The sequence below is a fragment of the Podarcis vaucheri genome (genome assembly GCF_965113315.1).
Source record: "Podarcis vaucheri genome assembly, chromosome: 17".
Classification (NCBI taxonomy): domain Eukaryota; kingdom Metazoa; phylum Chordata; class Lepidosauria; order Squamata; family Lacertidae; genus Podarcis; species Podarcis vaucheri.
In genome coordinates, this window is record NC_138755.1 from 16,384,976 (window position 1) to 16,408,106 (window position 23,131).

At 40.3% G+C, this 23,131-nt stretch overlaps 1 protein-coding gene across 3 annotated transcripts in view; it reads right to left on the bottom strand.

Annotated features, from left to right (window-relative positions):
- The window catches only part of CNTLN (centlein), a 172,862-nt gene that overhangs the window by 55,189 nt on the left and 94,542 nt on the right, over positions 1-23,131 (bottom strand). For all 3 annotated transcript variants that reach the window (XR_014214775.1, XM_082204580.1, XM_082204581.1), the window contains 5 exons: positions 21,250-21,341; positions 15,641-16,182; positions 12,646-12,817; positions 10,701-10,773; positions 9,503-9,720 (listed from right to left, as the gene is read on the bottom strand). Coding sequence is in view for 2 of the 3 variants with exons in the window: in XM_082204580.1 (XP_082060706.1) it covers positions 9,503-9,720; positions 10,701-10,773; positions 12,646-12,817; positions 15,641-16,182; positions 21,250-21,341 (1,097 nt within the window). In the remaining variant the exon portion in view is untranslated. The remainder of the gene's footprint in view (positions 1-9,502; positions 9,721-10,700; positions 10,774-12,645; positions 12,818-15,640; positions 16,183-21,249; positions 21,342-23,131) is intronic.

Consider the following 23,131-nt stretch of genomic DNA (forward strand, 5'->3'; position numbering starts at 1 on the left):
TAACCTAGAAATAGTATCTCGGGTTAAGAACTTTGCTTCAGGATGAGAACAGAAATCATGCTTTAGCAGCGCGGCGGCAGCAGGAGGCCCCATAAGCTAAAGTGGTGCTTCAGGTTAAGAACAGTTTCAGGTTAAGAACGGACCTCCAGAACGAATTAAGTACTTAACCCAAGGTACCACTGTACACGGATAATAAGGCTGACCTACTGTACAGGGTTGTTGTAGTGATTAAGACGACAGAGGTAAAATGCTCCAAATTATTGAAAAGTGCTATAACAACGTAAGGATTAAAAATTTGGCAAGTTTTAATTAGAAATGATAGTAATCTTAAATGGAATTGTAATCAAACTAAAAAAAAATATGATTGTTTTCTGCCAATTTCCGACTGCTCAGGTTTTCGTTTATTAATATCAGTTGTGGCACATAGTCACATATTTGCAGCTTCAGTCATTTGAATATTATAGGTAAATTTGTTTGAAAAAATTGTCTATTTTGTATAAAAGCCAGAGCAAATGCTAGTTAGCAAAATCCACATTTGGATGGCATATTCATTAGGCAACTAAAATGTTACAAAGTAGTGTGCCCACCTTGAAGCTTTCCTGAACGCTTCATCAGGGTAGATTGGTTTTTCAATTTTTAATTTTTTAAAAAACAGGGGGAGGAGACAGCTTATGCTGAAGCATGTTTGAACCATGGCTTCCCTCAAATAATCTTGGGGACTGTAGTTTGTTTGGGGTGTTGGGAATTATAGTTCTTTGAGGAGTAAACTATTGTTCCCAGGATTCTATGTGTGAAAGAGGAACCATGGGAGGAAGCAGGCAGTCCAATGAAGCTACTAGGTGCAGGTTCCAGGTTGCACACCTAGAAGTGATGGGAAGAAGCATACAATAGTTGATCACCTACATTTAATCTCTGGCTTTGTGTATACAAAGCTTTCTCCGTATTCCTGTTTATCACTTACCAAGGAACTATTGCTATTATTTATTAATTTATATACCAGTCATATGCTTATATAGCTTCTTAACAGTTTAAAACTATTCATAAAATCCAAATATAATTAAGCTACATAGAGCATCCCTAATATGCAATGAATAAGCTAGTTAAGAAGAATGACAAAACACTTAAAAGCAGTTTAAGCAGTAAGATCAGAAGAACAAGCTCAGAGGAGTGCTTGCCTAAAGAAGTGTGTTTTCAGCAGCCGACAGAATGCCAATAATGATGGGCCTCTCATATTACAGCATGGAGGGCACTCCACAACACTGGCGCCACCGGTAAAAGAAGCCTACCACCATGTTACTGATCATCATCATCATCTGGCTGTGGCAAATCTAACTGGGTACCATTTGCTGATCCCACTGCCCTTATCAGGCAGTTGAGAGAAATATAGTTTTCTATCTGGTCCATTGATTTAGGGCTAGCTCGGTGGCTGATAGGCAGCCAGTGGTGATCCCTCAGCATGGCCAGGATATGTGCCCAATGATGAGCATCCCTCACCACAGTTCCTTAGGTATTATCTGGGTTTTATATTTTCAAAAACAGAGGAGCAGCCGTTGCATGCTTCTTCTTCCCAGCTAGATTTCTTTACTGCCTTCTGGTCTGATGAATATTTCCGGCAACCTCAAAAGCTAACACCTATTAATAACATTTTGGTTGTCTCCATCAAGGTATTGCCCTAATGTGGAATTTTGAATTTTTATTCCAAGCCTTTGCTTATTATTAGTTAACAAAAACTTGTTTCACATTTGATTTGACAGTTTAGTTTCTTGGGAAAAAAATCTGTACATTCTAAAATAAATAATTCAGTTATTTTTGAAATGCATACCAAAACATTTTGAAAACATGTACAGTGCAGGAATTTTTTTTTGGATGGTATTACCATGAGATCAAAGCCATAGATTTTGTGACCACAGTGCATGCTGAGATTTTAATGAGACAGGCTCTCTCTTTTTCCCTCTCTCCCACACACCTGTAGGTGAACTGAGACTAGCAAGGGAATTCCTACAGGGAATATAAGCAGATTCTTTTATTCTGTGATGTATGAGAACTATCAATTTGCTACAAACAGAACAGAAATTATTGACTTGTGTTGTTCAGATCACATTTACTGACTTAAAATATTCTGATCCCAAGTGCATTTGAAAACAGAGTGGAAAAATAGTATGACTTTATTGGACAGGGTATTTCAAATGATAATCATACTTCTCTGAAACATAATATAAAAACCGCAGCCATTGGGTTAACAAATATCACTCGCCTGAGCTAGAATATAGGACATAGGGATAAGACAGTCACGTCCAATTCCACATAGATTCTCAGCTTGGATCCTGTTTTTTTGCCCAGTTTACCTTACGAACATGATCCAAGTGACATTTCACAAATTCCTGGATAAATGTTGCTACACTCTGCCAGCAGAGAGACAGGCTGTGTCATGTACAGATCAATAATAGCACCGTGTTTCATCAGCCTCAAAATCAAAAGTGCTTCATCTGGCAAAAGCCATAGCCCTTGAGAACCCAACATATATATACTAAATATCCTACTAGGATTGTCCGCTATGCAGGCTGCCAAGTCAAAGTAAAAACAATTCAGGGAGTAGACAATGAAAAATTATATAAATAGGACTTTTCAGTTGTTATCACCAGAGTTGTACAAAGGAAAATCACAAACTAGCTGCCGAAAAGAAAAGCTGTTTTTCAGTTCTTAGCATAAATACTTTTGGAAAAATTAACTGCTAGCATGAGGTGCTTTGTCCAGAAAATAAACTGTCCTGGTGAGTATGAAGGCCACAAACACTAAAAGACATTCACTGGGCTATGGTAGTACATAGAAAAAATATTAGACCCCATATAGGAAAGTAAAAATAAAAAACACCTAGTGTAACATTTTATCAGAGTACAGTATTGAGGCATGGCTTAGCTTCTCAAGTCACAGAATCTTGGAAAGCCCAGTTAGCAAGTCCATCATCTGAGTTCTTGGAAAGCTTTCAATAAATGCAACTGACGAAGGAAGGAGCAACTGAATCCTGGGAGCCCTACATCAATCTATGGGAAGAGCCAACACCCAGTCTGCTGGCCTTTAGTTGTAGGAATGAGGAAATTGCATGGGCTTCATTTTTGGTATAAAAAACAACAACAAGAAACAAGAAGAAGCAACAAAAATGCCTTACAATTTTGTTTCTACATGCTTCCATGCAAAATGAAGCTAACAGTCTTATTTGTGAAACAGAAACTGAGAACTAACTTCACAAATTTTTTGGTAGATGCGATTTTGAGCCAGCAGAAATGTATTCAGTACTCTGGCTACAATCCAGAATGACATACACACACACACTTGAAATATTTATTTCAGAAAATGTACCTGAACCTATATCAAATGCAAATATATTGACACAAATTGTGCACAGAAAGCAGGGAATGGCCTCAAAGCATTCTGACCGCACTTCATTTTCAGAGAGCTACAGATTTTTTTTGATGGGTTGGAGATATTCTGAATTTCTTGGCAGTCACCAACACTGGCTATTGAATATAGTTGATACAGAAAGAACTTGAGTACTGAACCCTGCAAAGGAAAAGCCAACTTGTACCCACTTTGTGTCTCTTCTGTGAGTCTCACACACCAAGTAAAGGCACAAGCCCTCTTCACAACAGTGGAGAAAAGATCTTAGGAAATGTTTCCTACCCCAGTATGCAAATATAAAGGAATTTATAAGTTTTCTAGAATGTGCAAACAGTTTCCATCCGGGAGACATTTGCTTCTCATCTTAGATTGTTTTAGTTTAAGTTTAGATGAGTTAAATTGTAGCTATACAGGACAACTGCTTTTGTATCTGGAATGCACACACACAAGTTGTATGTAACTACAGAAGCAATTAAAAGCTTTTAAAAAGTGACTTTTGTACATGCTAACGGTTTATTTAGGACATAGGCAATGTTGATGGTTTTAACTCCTGTTATCAGTGAGTAATTAGAATAATAAAAGATACAAATGACTGGTTCTAGAACACAATTTAGAAGTAGCACCCTCTAATCCTATGATTCAGGGATTTCCTTTCTAGAAAACAAAGATGGGGAACACTGACTCTTCCAGACTTCCAGACACCATTCGCTTTTTTATTCTTTCATGTGAGAGAAATCATTATTAAATACAAAAATAAATAGAATACGCTAAAAATAACTGGTGCTTGGGGGAACGCTTATAAATATTACCAGTTTTAGCAGGAACGCTTAAAGCGATTAAGAAATGGTACAACTATTAAGTTACATATTATCAGCATTATGAAGTATTATGTGACACCCAGAAATTGTATATATTAAAGGAAGAGTTCTGTGTTATAAACCACTACCAAGAAAACAAAACAAAAACAAAATAAGGGATTTTTGTTGCACTGGAATGAATCACAACTGAAAACTTGTGATACAATTATAGCAAAATCATGCCATATGTACAAGAAAAAACTGATATACTATAGTTTGTATTAAGTTTGCAACTAAAAGGAGAGGGCCGTGTACAGTTTTAAACTCCCGATATTTAAATAAAAGAATATAAAGCACATACCTAACGGGCTCGTTGGAAATGGGACTTTCAAGTGCTGAACATCAACTGAATCGGGCCCCTTACTTTATGCCAAGGAAATCCACAGGGATGTGCCTTTGTTTTCTAGGAAGGCTATGCACCAGTATTTGAATACCAGCACTCCCTCTTTGAGGATAATTCACTTGCCTTGCCACATTATACCTTTTTAGCATCTAGCATCTATCAACATTCAGTTTGCATTACAATGAATATAAGCACTCAGACAGGTCTGATTCATGCCAAACAGCTGCTGTAATTTATGAATAAGCCGCATTTCCAACATGCAGCCTATGTAAGTTCATTAATAATGGAAGACTTTTTAAATAGCAATCCTGCTTTAGAGATCAGTAGAACATAAAAGGCATTTTGTTTGATCGCGGAAACACAAACCTACGGAAAGGAAAAATCTCCTACTGTATCGTGCCCTTGTACTTTAAAAAATATGTATGTCACAAAATGAAAGGAGTTACTAATTAGTATCATAACGCTGAAATGGAACCCCAAAAAAGGTCACCCAGACCCGGTCACCATGGGACCACCCACCCACTAGCCAGAGAGCAATCCAATAATTATAATTTTATTATTTATACCCTGGCCATCTGACTGGCTCGCCCCAACCACTCTGGGCAGCTTCCAGCATATAAAAAAACATAATAAAACATCAAACATTAACAACTTCCCTATAGAGGGCTGCCTTCTGGTGTGTTCTAAAGGTTGTATAGCTACTTATCTCCTTGATGTCTCATGGGAGGGCATTCCACATGGAGGGTGACACCAGGGAAAAGGCCCTCTGCCTGGTTCCCTGTATGGAAACCACCAGAAGGCCCTTGGAGCTGGACCTCAGTTTCCGGGCCAAATGACGGGGTGGAGACACTCCTTCAGGTATACAGGGCCGAGGCTGTTGAGGGCTTTAAAGGACATCTGCAACACAATGCCACCCACATTAGCAGAGAGTGCTGAACACAAGAAAAGCGTTTGGGGCAAACAGCTTCAGATGGCTTCTACCAGACCTACCAGACTCCCATCAACCCCAGCCAGCATGTCCCAATGTCTGGAATGATACAAGAATCCCTGCACGCCCATGGAAATCGGCCAGGCCTTGATAAAATAATAATAATAATAATTCCACACTGTAGACAACTGTATGTGTAGAAATCAGCTTCAACATGTGCAGCCCCATAGCCTAAATCTGCATAGTTTCTGCCTGGGTTCTGTTTTTCATTCACCCTGTGTGATAGATACTAGGGCAGCCTTTCTCAACCTGTGGGTCCCCAGATGTTGTTGAACTTACAACTCCCATCACCCCTAGCTAGCAAGGCAGAGCTCAGGGATGATGGGAGTTGTAGTCCAACAACATCTGGTGACCCACAGGTTGAGAACCGCTGTAGGGTGTTATGGAATGACAGGAACTGGCATACATTATTATTGTTCTTATTTATTAAATTTGTATACTGCTCTATACCCACAGGTCTCAGGTCAGTTCTCAACATAAAAGTGCAATATAAAATACACATAATAAAAACAAAAACAAGAACAACCCAATAATCCACCCCATACACATTTTAAAAGGGCATTGTATGTCAATCAACCAAGACCTGGTTAAAGAGGAACATTTTTGCCTGGCAACTATAGGTGTATAATGAAGGCACCAGGCGAGTCTCACTGGGAAGAGCATTCCACAAATGGGGAGCCACTGCAGAAAAGGTCCGTTCTCTTGTTGCCATCCTCTGGACCTCTCATGGAGGAGGCACACGAAAAAAGGGCTTAGGGTCCAGCTAGGGGAGAGGCAGTGAATGAGATTGAGTTGTGAAACTGGGTTTTCTGTGAGATATAGCTGAGAGAGCAGAGAGAAAAGGAATGACTAGAATGGAATTGATGGCAGGGCTTTTGCTTTTGTGAATTCAATTTAAGTGTTTGACAGTGATACAAGTAACTCAGTCTCTTCTAAAGATGTACCAAATTAAAGCAAAAGTTACCTCCCTTAAGCCAACAGAGCTCTGAAATGCTAAGGAGGTTTTCAGTGCAAAACACAGAAAGCACCAAACAACAAAGATTTTCTTTTACAAATTACTAGCATCACTGGAACTCCTTAAGAAACGCCTGCAGTCGTTTTTGAAATGCTACTGGAGGAATTCTTTAGGCTGAAACGCAGCAATCCCAAGCAGAGGCTTGAAGGAGAAACAACAGTTACACATCTGGAAGAGGAGCTGCTTCACAGCCTTTGTGTACTGCTGCCCAAAGGAGCTGCAAACAGTTGCCTGGCAGGTTGCAAGTCTGTTCCCTTTTTTAAAAGCCTGGCCTCTTCAGATGAGAAGGGTTTGCTCAGCTACTCAGTCCTTTTCAGATGTCAAAGGCAACCCATAAAACAATCCGATTACTCCTGTGGAGCCACTTCTGTAGCAGTATGGGAATGGGAGCAAAGGATTCTGGGTAGCTTTGTCGTGGGGGGGCTTTGTAATTGGGTCGCTACATTTAAAAGGCAATGATTACTGACTTAAATTACAGTATGGCAGTTTTGTATTGTATCTTGCATCCCTTGCACCTCTATGAGTTTTTGCTATGCTAATGTTATATCTTACCCATGTTTAATTGTCATTACCCTAGTACGTACAGCAGAGGATGTCTTAATCTGAGAAGACATCTGGTGATGGAAATTCCAGCACTGCCATTAGACACAGGGGGTGTGAGGGGAAAAACAAGCTTTTAAAAAGAGTTTCCCTGAATTTTGCCAATAATTCTTCCATGACATTTTTCTAAGGAACTCCTGAAAGATCAGATCCCATCACTTCCACATTAAGTAACAACTCCAGCTGTGATTTCTACACACTGAGTGGAAAGCCTAACTACTTTACTCACAAACAGAAGGTCTTGTTTCAGTACTTATGATGAGTCTCGGAAACTGTACACCAGATCCCAAATGCGCAGTCACCCTGCGGTAATTTTGCTGGAAAATATGGGGGGCAAGGTTTTCATTGCAAAGATAACACAATATGGGCTCTGGAATTCTACAGATAATTCATGTAACTAAGAGAAAATATTAAATCCAACATACATATTATGAGATAGTTACAAACATGCACTGTGTGTGAGAGAGGGGTGGAGGAGGGAGGGATAATGAATCTAGCCATCCAGGAAACAGACGCCAGCCAATCCTCGGGTTGCAGGAACTGTAAAATCAGTCTCGAAAATGAACATCTGGAACATTTACATCTTAAATCTAGAGCTGATCTTATACAACCAGAGTCCATGGGGATGATGACAAAGTATTGACTGAATGAACACCTGTTTGTGTTGATTTACATACCTTTTTCTTCAGTTTCATTCAGTCAAAAGGTTATCTTGTCTACGCATACTATGTTAACAAAAGCTGACGTACTGGACTGCGTTTGATCCAGGGTCATGAATTAGGTATACAAACAATGATACATTAACAAGTTTTTATGATGTATAAGCAGGGGTGGGTTTTTCTGAGCTAAGAGCAACTTTCCCTACAGCTACGACTATCCACAATTTTAAACCCGTCCAGATCATTCCAGGGGCTTGTATTTTCACTTCCATCCTGTCCTGCTTTGCAGCCTATAGATGCCAAAAACCATCTACATCCATTAAAATATTACGTGGGTGGGCAGTAAGCATGACAGCATGTCATTAAAGGATAATAGCATAAGAAAATATCTGCTGTTGTCCACAAACTTTTGTAATCAATAGATGCCAAAGATCATCTACATCTATTACAACATTTCCAGAGTGAATTGTAAGTGTAACATCACATCATAAAAAGCACATGTCAGTATCTCCTGCTGCCCACTAAGTTACTACATTACCACTCAGTAACCTAGTTCTCATATCAACACTAAGCCAAACCTTGGCTTGCCACCAATGCACACAATCTTGGAGAGGAGCTTGCAGCTTTCTTTGCTGATCCAAGCCAAGATTTGGCTTGGTGTATCACCGGAACCTAGACTCATGAGCTATAACTAAAGTTTGCCCATTGATTTACAGCTCGTGGATTGTTTGGGAAAGCTAACCAGCCAATTTCTTGATCATAGGCAGTACTAAAAATGTGTTTTTTCTATCACTTGGTCTTTTGAAACCCAAAGCTACCTCTAAAATGCATATGTTCCTGCAGCGACTACAGTGATGTTTTACCTCCTTAATTTTCACTGGAAAATTAGTGCTACCTTTGGTAGCACTAATAGAGCACGTTAAGAATAACTGGGTGAAATCGGAAAATTAAAATTGGATGCTGAGATTCGGCACATAACTTGTATAGATAGATATTTTGCCCAACTTTCTGCAACAGTTTTATCTCTCTCTTTTTTGGCTTGGAGACAATTACTTTTTCTGTAACCTGCGTCTAGAGTGTTTGTTAGTAAAGGCAGCAAGGGAAAAATGTGTGTGACTATTTTTACATGTGGTCTAGTTTCCATATTTTCTCAAAAGTTACCTTTCAAAAACTCTGGTCACCTAGGGGAGGAGAAAGGATGAAGAAATCTGAAAACACATTTGCCAAAATCCAGTTCTACCTGTCCTCAGAAGCCCTAAGTAGGCAAGGAGAATTTCTAGGCTTTGATCACATGCCAGTCCAACACAGTCTTTTGCGGTTAGGTACATTATTTATGGCTTTCAATTAACTTACCATCAGAAGATTGCTCAGGAGGAATATGCCAATATGAACACTACCTGTATTCCTTTACCACAAGACAAACAAGTGTCAGGTAGGTGTTCATATTTTTTGATGCTTGGCATGGATAGCTAAATGGAATCTCCATATTCAGAAGTATAATGTACCTTTGTGAATTTCACAATACCAGTGTCATGCACCCAGAGGTATCTCTGAATTCAGATAGATAGGTAAACAGATGTATATGATTAATTTGGCCACCAAACTTTGGTTTTCTTGCATGTCGAGACTACAGTGCACCATTACCTGAATAGTTTGCTTGCTGGCCTGAAGTCTTTGTTCAACAAGATGCAGCTGGGATGTTAATTTTTTATTTGTTTCCCTGGACGTTTTGAGAGATGACATGGCTGTCTTTTTCGAATTCTGAAGAACGGCTAACTGCTGCTGTAAGGATGTAATCCGTCCCCTGAGTGAAATGGCACAGCCAGGTTTCTGGCCCACGATACTTCTCTTCTCTCTGTTTACTAAACATTGGTCACAGAGATCAACAATTAATTTGATGGTTTCCATCGACCTTTGATGAAATGGTCATCCCCTCTTTACACTTTAATGCCTCACAACTAAACATTCTTTAGAATCAAGTCCTAATCAAGCCCCCTTTTCTAGTTCAGACAATGCAGGATTTAGTATACAGTACTACTATGTGGGCATTAAATGCATGCTAGATGCTGTGCGCATGACTGATAAAAGACTATTGTAACGTATCAGAAGTGAAGAGGGTGTCTCTTCAAATTTCTCTCTTTGCAAATTTGAAAGCACATTGGTTATCATAGTAGAGACAACAGGTGGAGCAGGCCAGGTGTTATCGTTTGATTTTGGATCAGACTATGCTGAAGGAAATGCCCTCCGAGGTCCTAAACTCTGAGTCATTCTTCTTGACCTGCAAACACAACTCCAGAGAATACTGGCTGTGCGCCCCCACCTCAGAATACAAGGCAGACATGAAGAATACTGCACACTCCCAGTTAAGAATTTGTCCAGAATTTGACCATCTCCAACACCTTTCTTACTTCAGCTGAATACCATACTTTTCCCAAATGCTTGGGATTAGGTCAGAAGCAAAACTGCACAAAATTCAGCACTAATGCAGTAATGAATATGCTCATCCAATTATCAGTGTGTTCTCAATTTGTTTTTATTTAGGGTGATTTAGGCTTCTGGTAAATAAGTAAGGGGCAGCAGTTTGGTATTGCATGGACCACAGAAGGCGGTCTGTATTGTTCTGTTACTGCTCAAAATCCCGCTAATGTTCATGAACAGAAATAAGTTACCAACAGAAATTGGCCTCAGATACCCGGGACAGGAGAAAAATACATGCATATGTGATATTTAACTGGCTTTGATTACATTAAAAGTCACTCTACACAGATATTGGAGTGCAATGATAATAGGATGATAAATTTTACTTTTCACAAACAATGCAAGCGTTTTATAAGAATCTTACCTTTACTTGGGTTGAGAGCTGAATGCAAGATCTTCTTTCTGTGGAAAGGAACTACTTCTGTTTCTTTCTTTTGCTAGAGTCACCAAAAAGAAACATGTACCGAATAGTAGAGCATGTGGCTATACATGAGATAGTTGGGTATTTTAAAAAGCTACAAATCAGCAAAGGAGGACACCTTCACCCTGGTGTGGCTTCCCTTTATCACACATACAGCACAACTAAACAATCTATCCCCCACAACATAATACAAATCAATATGGATAATCTGGCCCTAGCAAAACAACAACAACAACCCATACCATCAAACCACACTGTAACAAACTGAATGCAACCAACCAAATTCTGGACTCTCTAATCTCTTGCAATGCCTATCTATCTATATACATATGCACACAAATAACATACCCTCGTGATGCTGACACGAAAACCCTGCACAAACACTATGCACTAGGACGAAAGATCATTATCCCCCTACCTCACTCGCTCCTTCTCTCTCTCTCTCTCTCCCCTCTCTTTTCCCCCAACAGCACAATATGACAATAGTGTCTTATACCAAATGTAAACGAACTGTGAAATAGACTCTATGAAAGTGGAGGTGCTAGATGCACTTTTACTTGTTTATTTGTTTGTTTTGTAACACAAGGAAACATTTAATAAAAACTATTTTTGTTTAAAAAGCTACAGATTATCCTTCCCTTTGTGAATCAACAAGAGACTAATCAATAATGTACAAAGTGAAGCACTTCCTGTATTTACGGAACTCTGAATACAGTGGTGCCTCGCAAGACGAAATTAATCCGTTCCGCGAGTCTCTTCGTCTAGCGGTTTTTTTCGTCTTGCGAAGCAACCCTATTAGCGGCTTAGCGCTAATAGCGGTTTAGCGGCTATTAAAGGCTTAGCGGCTATTAGCGGCTTAGCGGCTATTAGCGGCTTAGAAAAAGGGGGGAGCGGGAAAAAATCGGAACACTCGCAAGACGTTTTCGTCTTGCAAAGCAAGCCCATAGGGAAAATCGTCTTGCGAAGCAGCTCAAAAACGGAAAACCCTTTCGTCTAGCGGGTTTTCCGTCTTGCGAGGCATTCGTCTTGCGGGGCACCACTGTACATAAAGCTTGGGAATGTGCATGTGCTGCATAGTAAGGTGAGAGCAGTAAGAATACGGGAGTGGTCAATCGCACCCTGCATAACTGGAAGGCTGCTCTGTGGAGGAGAACAAACTTTGGGAATTCACCCGGGCAATCACTCAGACAGACCATCAAAATATACCTTAATGCAGATCAAGGCATCTTCCTAAACACACTTTATTATGCTAAGAAACATTGCGAAATACCAAACAAAAAGTTCTCTGTGGAACACATATCTGAAATGCCAATGCAAATCTCATTCAGCTCAATCATTGCTCCTACTAGAACAGCATTTAACAGCTGTATATCAGGGTTCATATAAACTAAGCTCTCTTTGGACAACAAATAACAGTGTGAAGGGTGCACTGCCTGATGAGCCAAGCAGGAACACCTGGTAACTTACACAGATGCTAACAGGATTTGCAGTGACACTGTGAAAACAAAGAGATCCGTGCTGTGAGTGACTTTAAAGAAATAGTTGCCACACAGCACAGGTTTCATACAGGGCTACTATACTTGTGACTGATTGCAAGATCTGTTGCAGCGGTAAGTAAATGCCTAGGATGTGATTTTCAGCTGCTGCACCAGTGCAACGTCATACAACACTAACAATATTTGATAACACAGTGGCTGTTTAGCCAGCTTGTTCATGCCTTATCAGACTTGTGATGTTGCCACTTCCTCATAGTTTGATCCCCTGCCACTCTGTTAACATATCTTAAGAGGAACCACGATGTACAAGACAAATGCATTTGATCACCATTAAATATTTGTCACATACATTGAAGAGCAGCATGGTTAAATGTGCTCAAGTCCATTTTTACCTTTTTGTAGCATATTTTGCTTGGGCCTTCTAAATGCACACTGTTTGGAGGCATGCAATTATCTTCCACCTTATTTTGTTCCTGTTGGTCATTTTTGTCTGTCAGTGGAGAATGCTGTACTCTTTTTGCAGTTATTGTCCCCAGATTCTCGGAAACTGGTATTTCAGAGTCACTATGAAGACCAGATTTGGAAACATTAGAACATTGGGGTTCAATGATCTCCAATTATCCAATAAAGCAGAAAATAAAGCAACCACATAATGATCTAGAAAAAACAAACACACAAACTAAAGTGCTATTATTATTATTATTATTATTATTATTATTATTATTACCACGCACATCAGGCTGGGTTTCCCCAGCCACTCTGGGCAGCTTACAGCATATCTAAAAACATAAAACATCAAGCATTAAAAACCTCCCGATAAAGGGCTGCCTTCAGGTGTCCTCTAAAAGTTGTGTAATTCTTTATTTCCTTGACATATGAAGGGAGGGTTTTCCAAAGGGAAGGCACCACTACCGAGAAGGCCCTCTGCTTGCCTCCCTGTGACTTCACTTCTCGCAGTGAGGGAACCAGCAGAAGACCCTCAGAGGACCTTAGTCCTCCAAACCTTCACCCCATATCCTGAAATTTAGAGAAATATGAAGTACTGACTATAAGAATGTAATTTCATCATCTTTATTTTGATCCCTTTTAAAATGTAATGGATGCTTCCTGCTTAAGGAAAGGGAATGGGGAAAGGAAACAGCAGCAAGAAATCCCAACAACTGCTCTGATTCCTTGCATTAGTTGCCCAGGACTCTGGGGGCCACTTATCACTTGACCCTTGGATGTTGCAACCATATCTAAAGATCCAGAATAGAATAATTGTTCTGTGTTTCTTTAAGGAAATATGTGTATTGGGAAAATTCTGAGAAGCCATTAATTCTCTCCTCTAGACAGGGTTATGCATAGTTCAGACATTATATTTTCACTGCCACAGGCGTGACATTTCTGCATAGGCCACATGTGGCCTTGCTTGTCCCCAAATCTGTGGAAGAACTTTCCCCCAGATTTCAGAAAGAGCCTAATGGTAACCATATAAAGGGCATAGGATCATTGATAAATATGAAAAGCAACGATGCCCAGCTTAATCTCAAACTTTTAAAACTGAATTAAGCTTCATCTGATTGCCTCTAAGGATACATGTGCCTAGTATGTTTCTTTTGTATCCTGAAAGCGCTGATTTCGCATATCTGAATAAAGCAGATTCAGATTGTTGGTGCTTTGGACTACAATACACATTATCCCTGACCACTCAGCATGCAGACTGAGGCTGACGGGCACTGTACTCCCAAACAACAAGATGAGACCAGGGTGGGGAAACTGGTATAAGACAACACGGATGACCTAACTCAATCAATGACAGCTTCCTAAACCCTTAACATTATATACACAAAGACACACACACACACATGATCAAATACTTGAGATAAAAAGAAACCTCCAAAATATCCAATGTTTCCATCATGGCCAAAACTACTTACTACCAAACAGTGTTATGTTTCTGTGATATTGCCACCTTTAGTAGTAGAAGTTGAAAATGACCACTCCTCCTGTCGTGGAAGGAATGTGAAAGCTACAAAATTTATATATTATCCAGATTTCAAATTAAAGTCAAGGTCTGATCGAAACCATGGATGAGGAACCTGTAGTCCTCCATATATTGCTGGACTCTAACTCCCATCATCCTTAAGCATTGGCAATGGTGGCTGGGGCTGATGGGAACTAGAGTCCAATAACTTCTGGCGGGCCGTGGGTTCCCCACCCACATCTAAACTCTTAAACATCTTATAAAGATAATGTGCAAATTGTTACAAAGGATCTTCAATTATTATTGGTTAAGACAAGCATCACATGACCTGGAAGATCCTTTGTTGTACCCATTTTTAAAATGTTTCTTATTGCAGACTTATTCTGCACACATTTGGTTCATCTGATGAATACAAATAACTGTCCAAAACCAACTTTCCATAACTGCAGATTTACAAATGTACTATACAATTCAGGTTGAACATGAAAAGGGGTGTGATAAATTTATTTGATTTTACAACATTCATAAGATTAAAAAAAAAAACCCACACACACAAAACCCACACAAATGAACATGAGCTAACCCCTTTCGGGAATACTGGGAAATATTCAAGGCATTATTCTCATGTGCAAATGGCAAGTTCTGAAAGTTGGGTGATGCACGTTATATGTATGAAATGAAATCAAGTGAGAAGCTGAGGAACTTTGCACCCATTGGCCTCTTACAACCTATGGAAACATCCTGAAGTGGCTTCATTTCAGGATCGGAAATAGCATTTGCTAAGGACTGTTTCTAAGCACCTATGCAGTTATACTTACCTTTACAAAACTGATTTTTCAACCATCATTCAATTAAAGTTAGTACAATGACTGCACATAAAACATACATGAAATAATTAGTGTGGATGATCCTTAATTTAAAGGACGTTAAACAGCTTGTAGACATCTGGTTGCAAGCTGAAATGGGTCATTCAAAATTTATCTAACTAAATTAAGGGGAGAAAATGTTTCTACTCCCGGGTCGGCATGTCACAAGATAACTAAACCGACTTCGCAAGGCTTGCCTGGGAATCCTTAGCTGTCAGTGGTGAATATGCAAAGGGCCAGCAAATTAAATCAACCTGCCAAACTGTCAATTTCAAGCCTCATGACTGCATGAAAATAGCATCACTGGAAGAAATCAAGCATCGCCTTCTTTTGGGTTTCCTGGCACCTACTCAAATACTCGTGCAGTTGTGGCTAATTTTGCATGCAAATTTCAGTCAATAAACTCAGAACAAGACCTCCCAAGATATTTCAAAGGCTCTGACAGTATTTTTTCTGAATACCAAATCGACAGTAGTTAAAATTCAATCTCTATTTGCTAGTACTTTACATATGCACAGTGTCCCCTCTACAGAGCGAAGTTAATGAGAGCCGTACCTGCTTTCACTCACATCCTCCCAGCCGTCCTTATTGAAGTTCTCAAATACACCGCTCATAACCTTGATGGACTGATTGAGAAGAGACTGGTGATATCCCACTAAGCCTTTCTTCTTCCCTGTTTTCAACTTAACTTTGGCACTTCTACTCTTACACAGACATTGCCTGCAGGATGCCTCCGCATTGGCCATGGAAGGCACTGTCCTTGCTCTGTCCAGCAAACTCTGCAATTGCCTCACTTGACTCAGTAGATCCTTGTTTTCATCTCTCAGCGAGTTTGCTTCTGCCAAGTGCCTCTTCAGAGAGGCAACCTCTCTCTCTAGCCCATCTATCAGTAGCAGCAGGTCTGCTTTGTCCTGCTGGACTTCTTTGATATGTTTCAGTAGCATCTCCAGCTCCTTCTCCTTGGCCTCTGCTTCTTCCTTCTGCTGTTTGAGCAATGCTTTCAGATCACTGTTACCTTTCGTTAACTCTTTGTTGATTTCCTTCAATCTCCTTGATTCTCTCTCGAAACTCTTTAGCCTCCTTTCCAGTTCCAAAACCTGAATACAACAGCAAAAAAACCCCATATTTCAAATTTAACCTTTCAGACAGCAGTCAGTCTAGCAATTATGTCTTAATGTCCTATATACTCTCTATGAAAACAAAATTGCATCCAATGCAAGGGCAAAAGCTATTTAAAGTACCTAATCGAAAAATAATTCCAAGGTAGTGCAGATGAATGCATTTGAACTGCAATAATACATCTGTTAAACAAAGGGCAGATGGTAAAAGGAAGTTAACATTCCCAACAAAGTGACACAGAAGTCTAAATATAGTCAGAGACTTTCAGCACAATCTTATACACGTCTGCTCAGATGGAAGTCCCATTGAGTTCCCAGGTAAGTGGGAAAGGAATTGCAGTCAGGGGTGCCAACTTGAATAAAATATGGGAGGGGCAGGTAAGCCCACCCCGCATAATCACAAGATGCGGCATGCACACATCATTTGAATGGCAACGTCCATCAGCTTTGGGAGTGTGCCCTCAAATATTTTATTGGGGAGGCTGAAGAGACCTCGGCCCTTAGAAGCAATATATTGCCTGGACACTGTAATGGATTGCATATGGACTAACAGTAGACAGGAACGTGAGATGGGTTTTCTGGGCCACCCCCTTGATGAAGGAACTCCCTCCCTACGGAGATTAGATTAACCCTTTCATTGCTCAGCTTCTGGCTGACAGTAAAGACATTTTTCTTCTGGTTTTTTACAATAGCCTCTTTAGTCTTGTTGAGGTGTATTTGCTCAACATTCAATTTTTGTTTTCTTAGTTATATTTCTTCTTTTTAAAATTGCTTTCACGTCTGCTTTATACACAACCTTGAGAGCTGTGTGTCCAAAAGCTATCCCAGATATCAGACATTATTAAACTTTAAAATAAATTCTGCACATTAAATTCAGACTGAGCTACACTGTCTCAAGAAATAATATTTATAATTTCAGTTATTTTGATGCTTTGATGCTTATAAACTTAATAGCTTCATTCAGATCTTTATCTGAATGTTCTTCAGCCAACCGTGGTCCCTGGGGTTGAATGTGACCAACTTTTAAAGGCTGGGTGCGGACTGGAGTCAAGCCTGCACCACTACGGTCCTCTCCCAAGCCCTGCCCACCCAGTGAGCCCAGACTGGCTGGAATTCAAGTCTTGGGGTGGTGGGAAAGCCCACCAATCCAAATGGCCAGCCAGAGGATTTCCCCAAATGCTGGGTGCCTAGCGAAGTATTGCTCCCCAGAGGACGGAGCCATTATTCACATCAGTAGTGTGGTGACCCTGTGCTCTCCACCCCTGCCCTTCTGACGATGACAGTGGTTACTGCCCATCACTTATCAGGAACCGTAATGGCACAGGGAAGAGTGGAAGAACATTCAGTGAAATGCAATTTCAGGTCCCTCCCTCCCTCCATACCTTTTGAACATGGGGAGGTCTGGAGTAAAGATGAGTGAGGCTGGGGGAAATCCCCAGTCACAACTGTAATGAAAATGATACTTTTGCATCGTCATAGCAGACCAATACAGGGCAACCTTGGCGTATTAAATCCTTCATTATTATTTTTCAGAAATACAGAGAAGACAAAATGGTTAGTGATTCTGCCAGGATATTGCTTGAATGAATAAACCTCACCATCAAATTTGTCATTTTGGTGCACGAGCCAAGTGAATACTGTTATCGTCAGAGTATTTAAACTTGCATAGGTGGTGTGTATTGATACAATTCTGGTTTAATTAATTAATTTTTATAATGAATGATTTTAGAATGTTGTTTATGTTGTACTTTTGTACTGTTTTATTGTTGTTAGCCGCCCTGAGCCCGGCTTCGGCTGGGGAGGGCAGGATATAAATAAAATTTATTATTATTATTATTATTCAATTAAAATCAAGTTTGGAGTGGAACTCAGGGATGTTGCTCTGACCAATTGTCAGTGCTTTTGAGGCTAAAAGAAGTGGCACTCTGCCTAAGTCCAGTTTGAGTACTGTCATTTATTACTGAAAATAGTTGGATGATGTTCCAGAAGGAATTGCTACAGCTCTCAGCTCTAGTTACTCCCCACCATAAGCCAGCTACAATTGCAGCAAATAGCAATGAAACACCACCCTGTATATCTGGGTAGTACATACACTATGGAGTTAGTGCCAGAGCTGAAGCCTGTCTGATAATAATTTACGTCAAATTAGCCTCCATCATAAAGCCCTCCTATGTAAGATGCTTGCTGCCTTTTAGTTTTGTAAAACAGATTCTTCTTTATTTGGTGCAGGACTAGATCATTTACAATAGTTGAAAGGAAACAATGAATGTCTTCAAGGTTTATACCCTAAGGTCTCATGATAACACCTTTAATCCACAGAGATGGAATTTAGAGTGTACCTGGCAAACAAAATTACTCTGAAACACAGGTGATTGGTGTGACATCCTCTACTGTATCGCTCAAATTATTTCAATTACTCACTCTACCTTAAGATAAATGAATGTGAGCATTTCCTGTTCTGTGTTATTATTTTAACATGATGTTTGTCATTCAGTAATAACGAGATGACAGCCTTCATTACCTGACCATATGGCAAGTGTTAGAAGTATATGCAATCACATCATCTGCTGTAAATTACTGTACTTCCTACAAGCTAATTCACAAATATAAGATAAATGGACATAGCTATCCTGATATTAAGTCACAAGGTCTCGCCTAGTTCAAGCATACTGTTAAAACTTCAGTTTAAGCAGCTCAAGAAATGGGGATGAAAAAGGAGAAAGACACTTTTAAATATATTTTTGGAGCAAACATATGGTAAAGCACAGCCTCCTAAGTGAGCAGCTGTTAACAAAATGAACTACTTAATATCAGTTCTAGAGATGAGGAGGCTCAGGAAGAAACAGCAACATTTCACCCCCTTTATCCCAGGCCTTCCCATTTCTTGCACCTCATCCAAATAGTTTGTTCCTCAAGGGCTGCCAACATGGTTTTCTGGGGCCAGTACATTGTATATGAATTAGGCCCTCCGCCCACTTGCAAAAAGGGGGGGGGGTTAAGTTTGCATAAAATTTGCATATGATTTGTGTCATATGCAACTTTTGTGCACGTGTGGATGGGGGGAACGGCCCCCAAATGGGTCACAAACAACTAATAAGACAGAATGTTGGTGGGTCAAGCTGCTCCCATAATTCTACTGCCATACTAGCAAAGGCTTGACTTGCTTAATTTCCGCCTGCCATGCATCTGTTAAAGGAATAAGAGTGCAGTTCTCCCCCAAGAATTCAGTTTCATGAGCTGAAAACTGGTTACGTCACTGTACATCTTTCATCAGTTAATTTAGGCTGGAAATATTTACTTCAATATAAGACAATATATACAATATAATATATATATATGGTATTTCAGATGAGGGACGCGGATGGCGCTGTGGGTTAAACCACAGAGCCTAGGACTTGCCGATCAGAAGGTCGGCAGTTCGAATCCCCGCGACGGGGTGACCACCCGTTGCTCGGTCCCTGCTCCTGCCAACCTAGCAGTCTGAAAGCACGTCAAAGTGCAAGTAGATAAATAGGTACCGCTCTGGCGGGAAGGTAAACAGCATTTCCGTGCGCTGCTCTGGTTCGCCAGAAGCGGCTTAGTCATGCTGGCCACATGACCTGGAAGCTGTACACCGGCTCCCTCGGTCAATAAAGCAAGATGAGCGCCGGAACCCCAGAGTCATCCACGACTGGACCTAATGGTCAGGGGTCCCTTTACCTTTACCTATGGTATTTCAGATTGCTCGGGCAGGTATCTAAAAAGGATTAAGATCTGCAGCAACCAAGGTACAGATAAATTCTAGATTAAATTGTTAAATAGCAAGCACTATATTCTAAGAGCGATTGTCATCATTTCTTCATGTTTCATAAGAAATACACTAATGTTATCATCACAGATCAAACAGCCTTTAATTGTTGGCTTTGGTTTTTAGCAAAAAGTTTTGAGCCTCTGACATAATTATGTTGATTCGAAAGTTTAGACGAGCAGCAACAACCGACACCCAACAACTCCCCTCTTTCCTCCCCTCACGCTGTGGGCGGTAAACCAAGTAATATACACCACACTGCTATGTTGATGCTACAATCCTCTTGTGCAGTCAGAGAATAACTTTGGGAAAATTTAGTTTCAGTTCAGTGGTGGTTGTGTTCAACCCAGGGATTGTGTTTTACACTAACCATCACCAGTTTCAAAATATATCAACTTCGGCCATGGGTTACAAAGCTGGCTTGTTTAAACTACAAAGTTAATGTAAAACATGACCCCTAGTTTGGTCAGAATTAAAAGGCATATTTAAGGGAAACAAAATCACTGTCCTAGCTGTGCAAAAGCAGGGGAGAGTGTGTGAGCTTGAGGATGACTGCAGTGTGTGCACAGCACTAAACCATGGTTTACTGCAGCATCCAAACTGGGCCAATGAGAAGCCTATATACAGGGGGGCACACTGGGCCCTTGGAAGCCTTTGATGATTTCATTCATTTATTTTTTACATGTTTCCTTCACACAATATACCAATGTGCCTCTGCCCCCATACATGATTTTTGAATCAGCAAGCCAGTGGCATCATCTTAGAGGTACCACATATAGGCATAAAACCAATTACATCAGGGTTGTTGTTTTTTTTTTAAAAAAGCACTATTTTGCACTGTGAACTTACACACTTATGCATACACAACCGAGTCTTGAAATTGTCCTTTCTGCAAGTATAAAAAGCCATTGCGGTGTAGTATTTACGTGTTGTACTATACAAAAGCAAACTGCGGCACACAAAATGTTTACTAAAGCTTCCTAAAACAAAGAAATGCTTCCATTTACATCTAGATCTTCCCTGTCTCTTTAAATACATTTTAAAATTTTTCGTTCCCTCTACAAGAGACACATATATATTTTCCACAAGCATTGATTTCTGACACAATTTTGGCAGTTAGGGTTATTTTGAATTATGGGTGGTAATTAAAAAAAAGAACACATGGCTTACATTCATCAGTTCTGTCTTTTAACTTATGATCCCTTACACTGAAATTGAGATTTAACTTGCTGGACTCAATATCTTACAGATTAGGGTACCTTCAGTAATGTCTGTGCTGGTATTTCTTTCACATTCTTCTTTGGAGTACTGTTCTTGACCCCATCCTCTTCACCAAGTCTAAAGAGCAGCTCTGGAAGAGGAAATAAATAATATATTTTGACACCTAATATCCTAGTAAAACAATACCAAGGCATTTTAAGGAAACGGGTTCATTGGCTTCCCAATTATGAATAATGTGGTCTATTTTCTTGTCAAGCCATTTGGTCAGCCTCAAAAGAGTGACCTTTTTTTAAAGTCTTATGCCGTATAATTATTAATCCTTGTAGCATCACCATGTTTTTCCCCCCAGTACAAGCTTTTCAAAGGTACAATAGATGTGCAGGTTAAAGATGCTGTACTTTTATTCCCATCTTCATTCTTTTATAGACTATTCCCTCTGTGCCATAAAAGGCAAATTCACAAGTCTTTTTATCTACACAGTCACTAGCAGTTTTGTTCTCTGGGTCTTATCCCCTGCCAGGAGGATCAGAGTGATTGGCGAACAAAGCAAACAGAAACAGAATTAGGGTGGACGGAACTTTAAACTCCCTTTCTTGTAAGGTGAAAGATCAAGTACTTTACAGGATAAGTCGCACATGCCATTCCACTGAAATGCTGGAGATTCATAGCAATTAGAAACTCCAGCAACCAACTGGTGACCCATCATTCTATTCACCACTCTGAAGATCATCCACACGCTTGATGGTATCCCCCGACTGTACCTCCTCCTCGCTCTAGCCCCAAAGTTGAAACCGCAAAACCTATTACATACTAACCATTGTTTATAAAAGTAAAAACATGCGTTTCAAATAGGCAATCTGGAACCCGCCTTGAACACACGCCCTGCTGCTCCATCTGATAAGCCAATTCTGCGGCCCAGTTCCAACCATTTCCATCACATCATTCCAATGCCTTTTCTGCGGTTTGTGCTGGATATATTCATGACCACATGGGCAGAAACTCACTCACACAACTAGCCAGTGTGGTGTAGTGGTTAAGAACAGTGGACTCGTAATCTGGTGAACCGGGTTCGCTTCCCCGCTCCTCCACATGCAGCTGCTGGGTGACCTTGGGCCAGTCACACTTCTCTGAAGTCTCTCAGCCCAACTCACCTCACAGAGTGTTTGTTGTGGGGGAGGAAGGGAAAGGAGATTGTGAGCCGCTTTGAGACTCCTTAAGGTAGTGATAAAGCGGGATATCAAATCCAAACTCTTCTTCTTAGCTTGCCCAAAGGACCAAATCATAGAATTGCAGAGTTGGAAGAGACCCCCAGAATCATCTTGTCCAAGCCCCACCAATGCAGGAGTCTAAGCTAAACAATTCATGACAGATGGCCGCCCAACCTCTGTTTATAAACCTCCAAGGAAGTAGAGTGCACCACCTCCCGTGGGAGACTTTTCCACTGTCAAATGGCTTTTATTGTCAAAAAAAAAATCCTGATGTTTCGTCGGAATCTCCTTTCTTGTAACTTGAAGCCGTTGGTTCGAGTCCTACCCTCCAGAGGAGGAGAAAACAAGCTTGCTCCTTCTTCCATGTGACAGCCCTTGAGGTATTTCAAGATGGCTACTTAATGAATGCAACATGAAATCATGGTTTGCATGTCTGAATGGTTCACTCCAGCGAGTCCTTCTCTCCCAAAATATGCAGTGCTGCACCCCTTCCAATTGTCCATTCCCATATTTAAATTAAATTCATCAAGTGCACATTAGCCAAGGGCTCAGAAAGTATGTTTGTGTGCATATACTAAGCCACAGCTGTGCTTTTAACTGTGAACTGAGCTTTTTAAAAAATGTTATATCAAGGAAATGGATTGCAGGAAAACTGCTCAAATGTTGCAAAAATATTTTTTAGGGTAAACAAGACGTGCCTCCTCAGAGAATA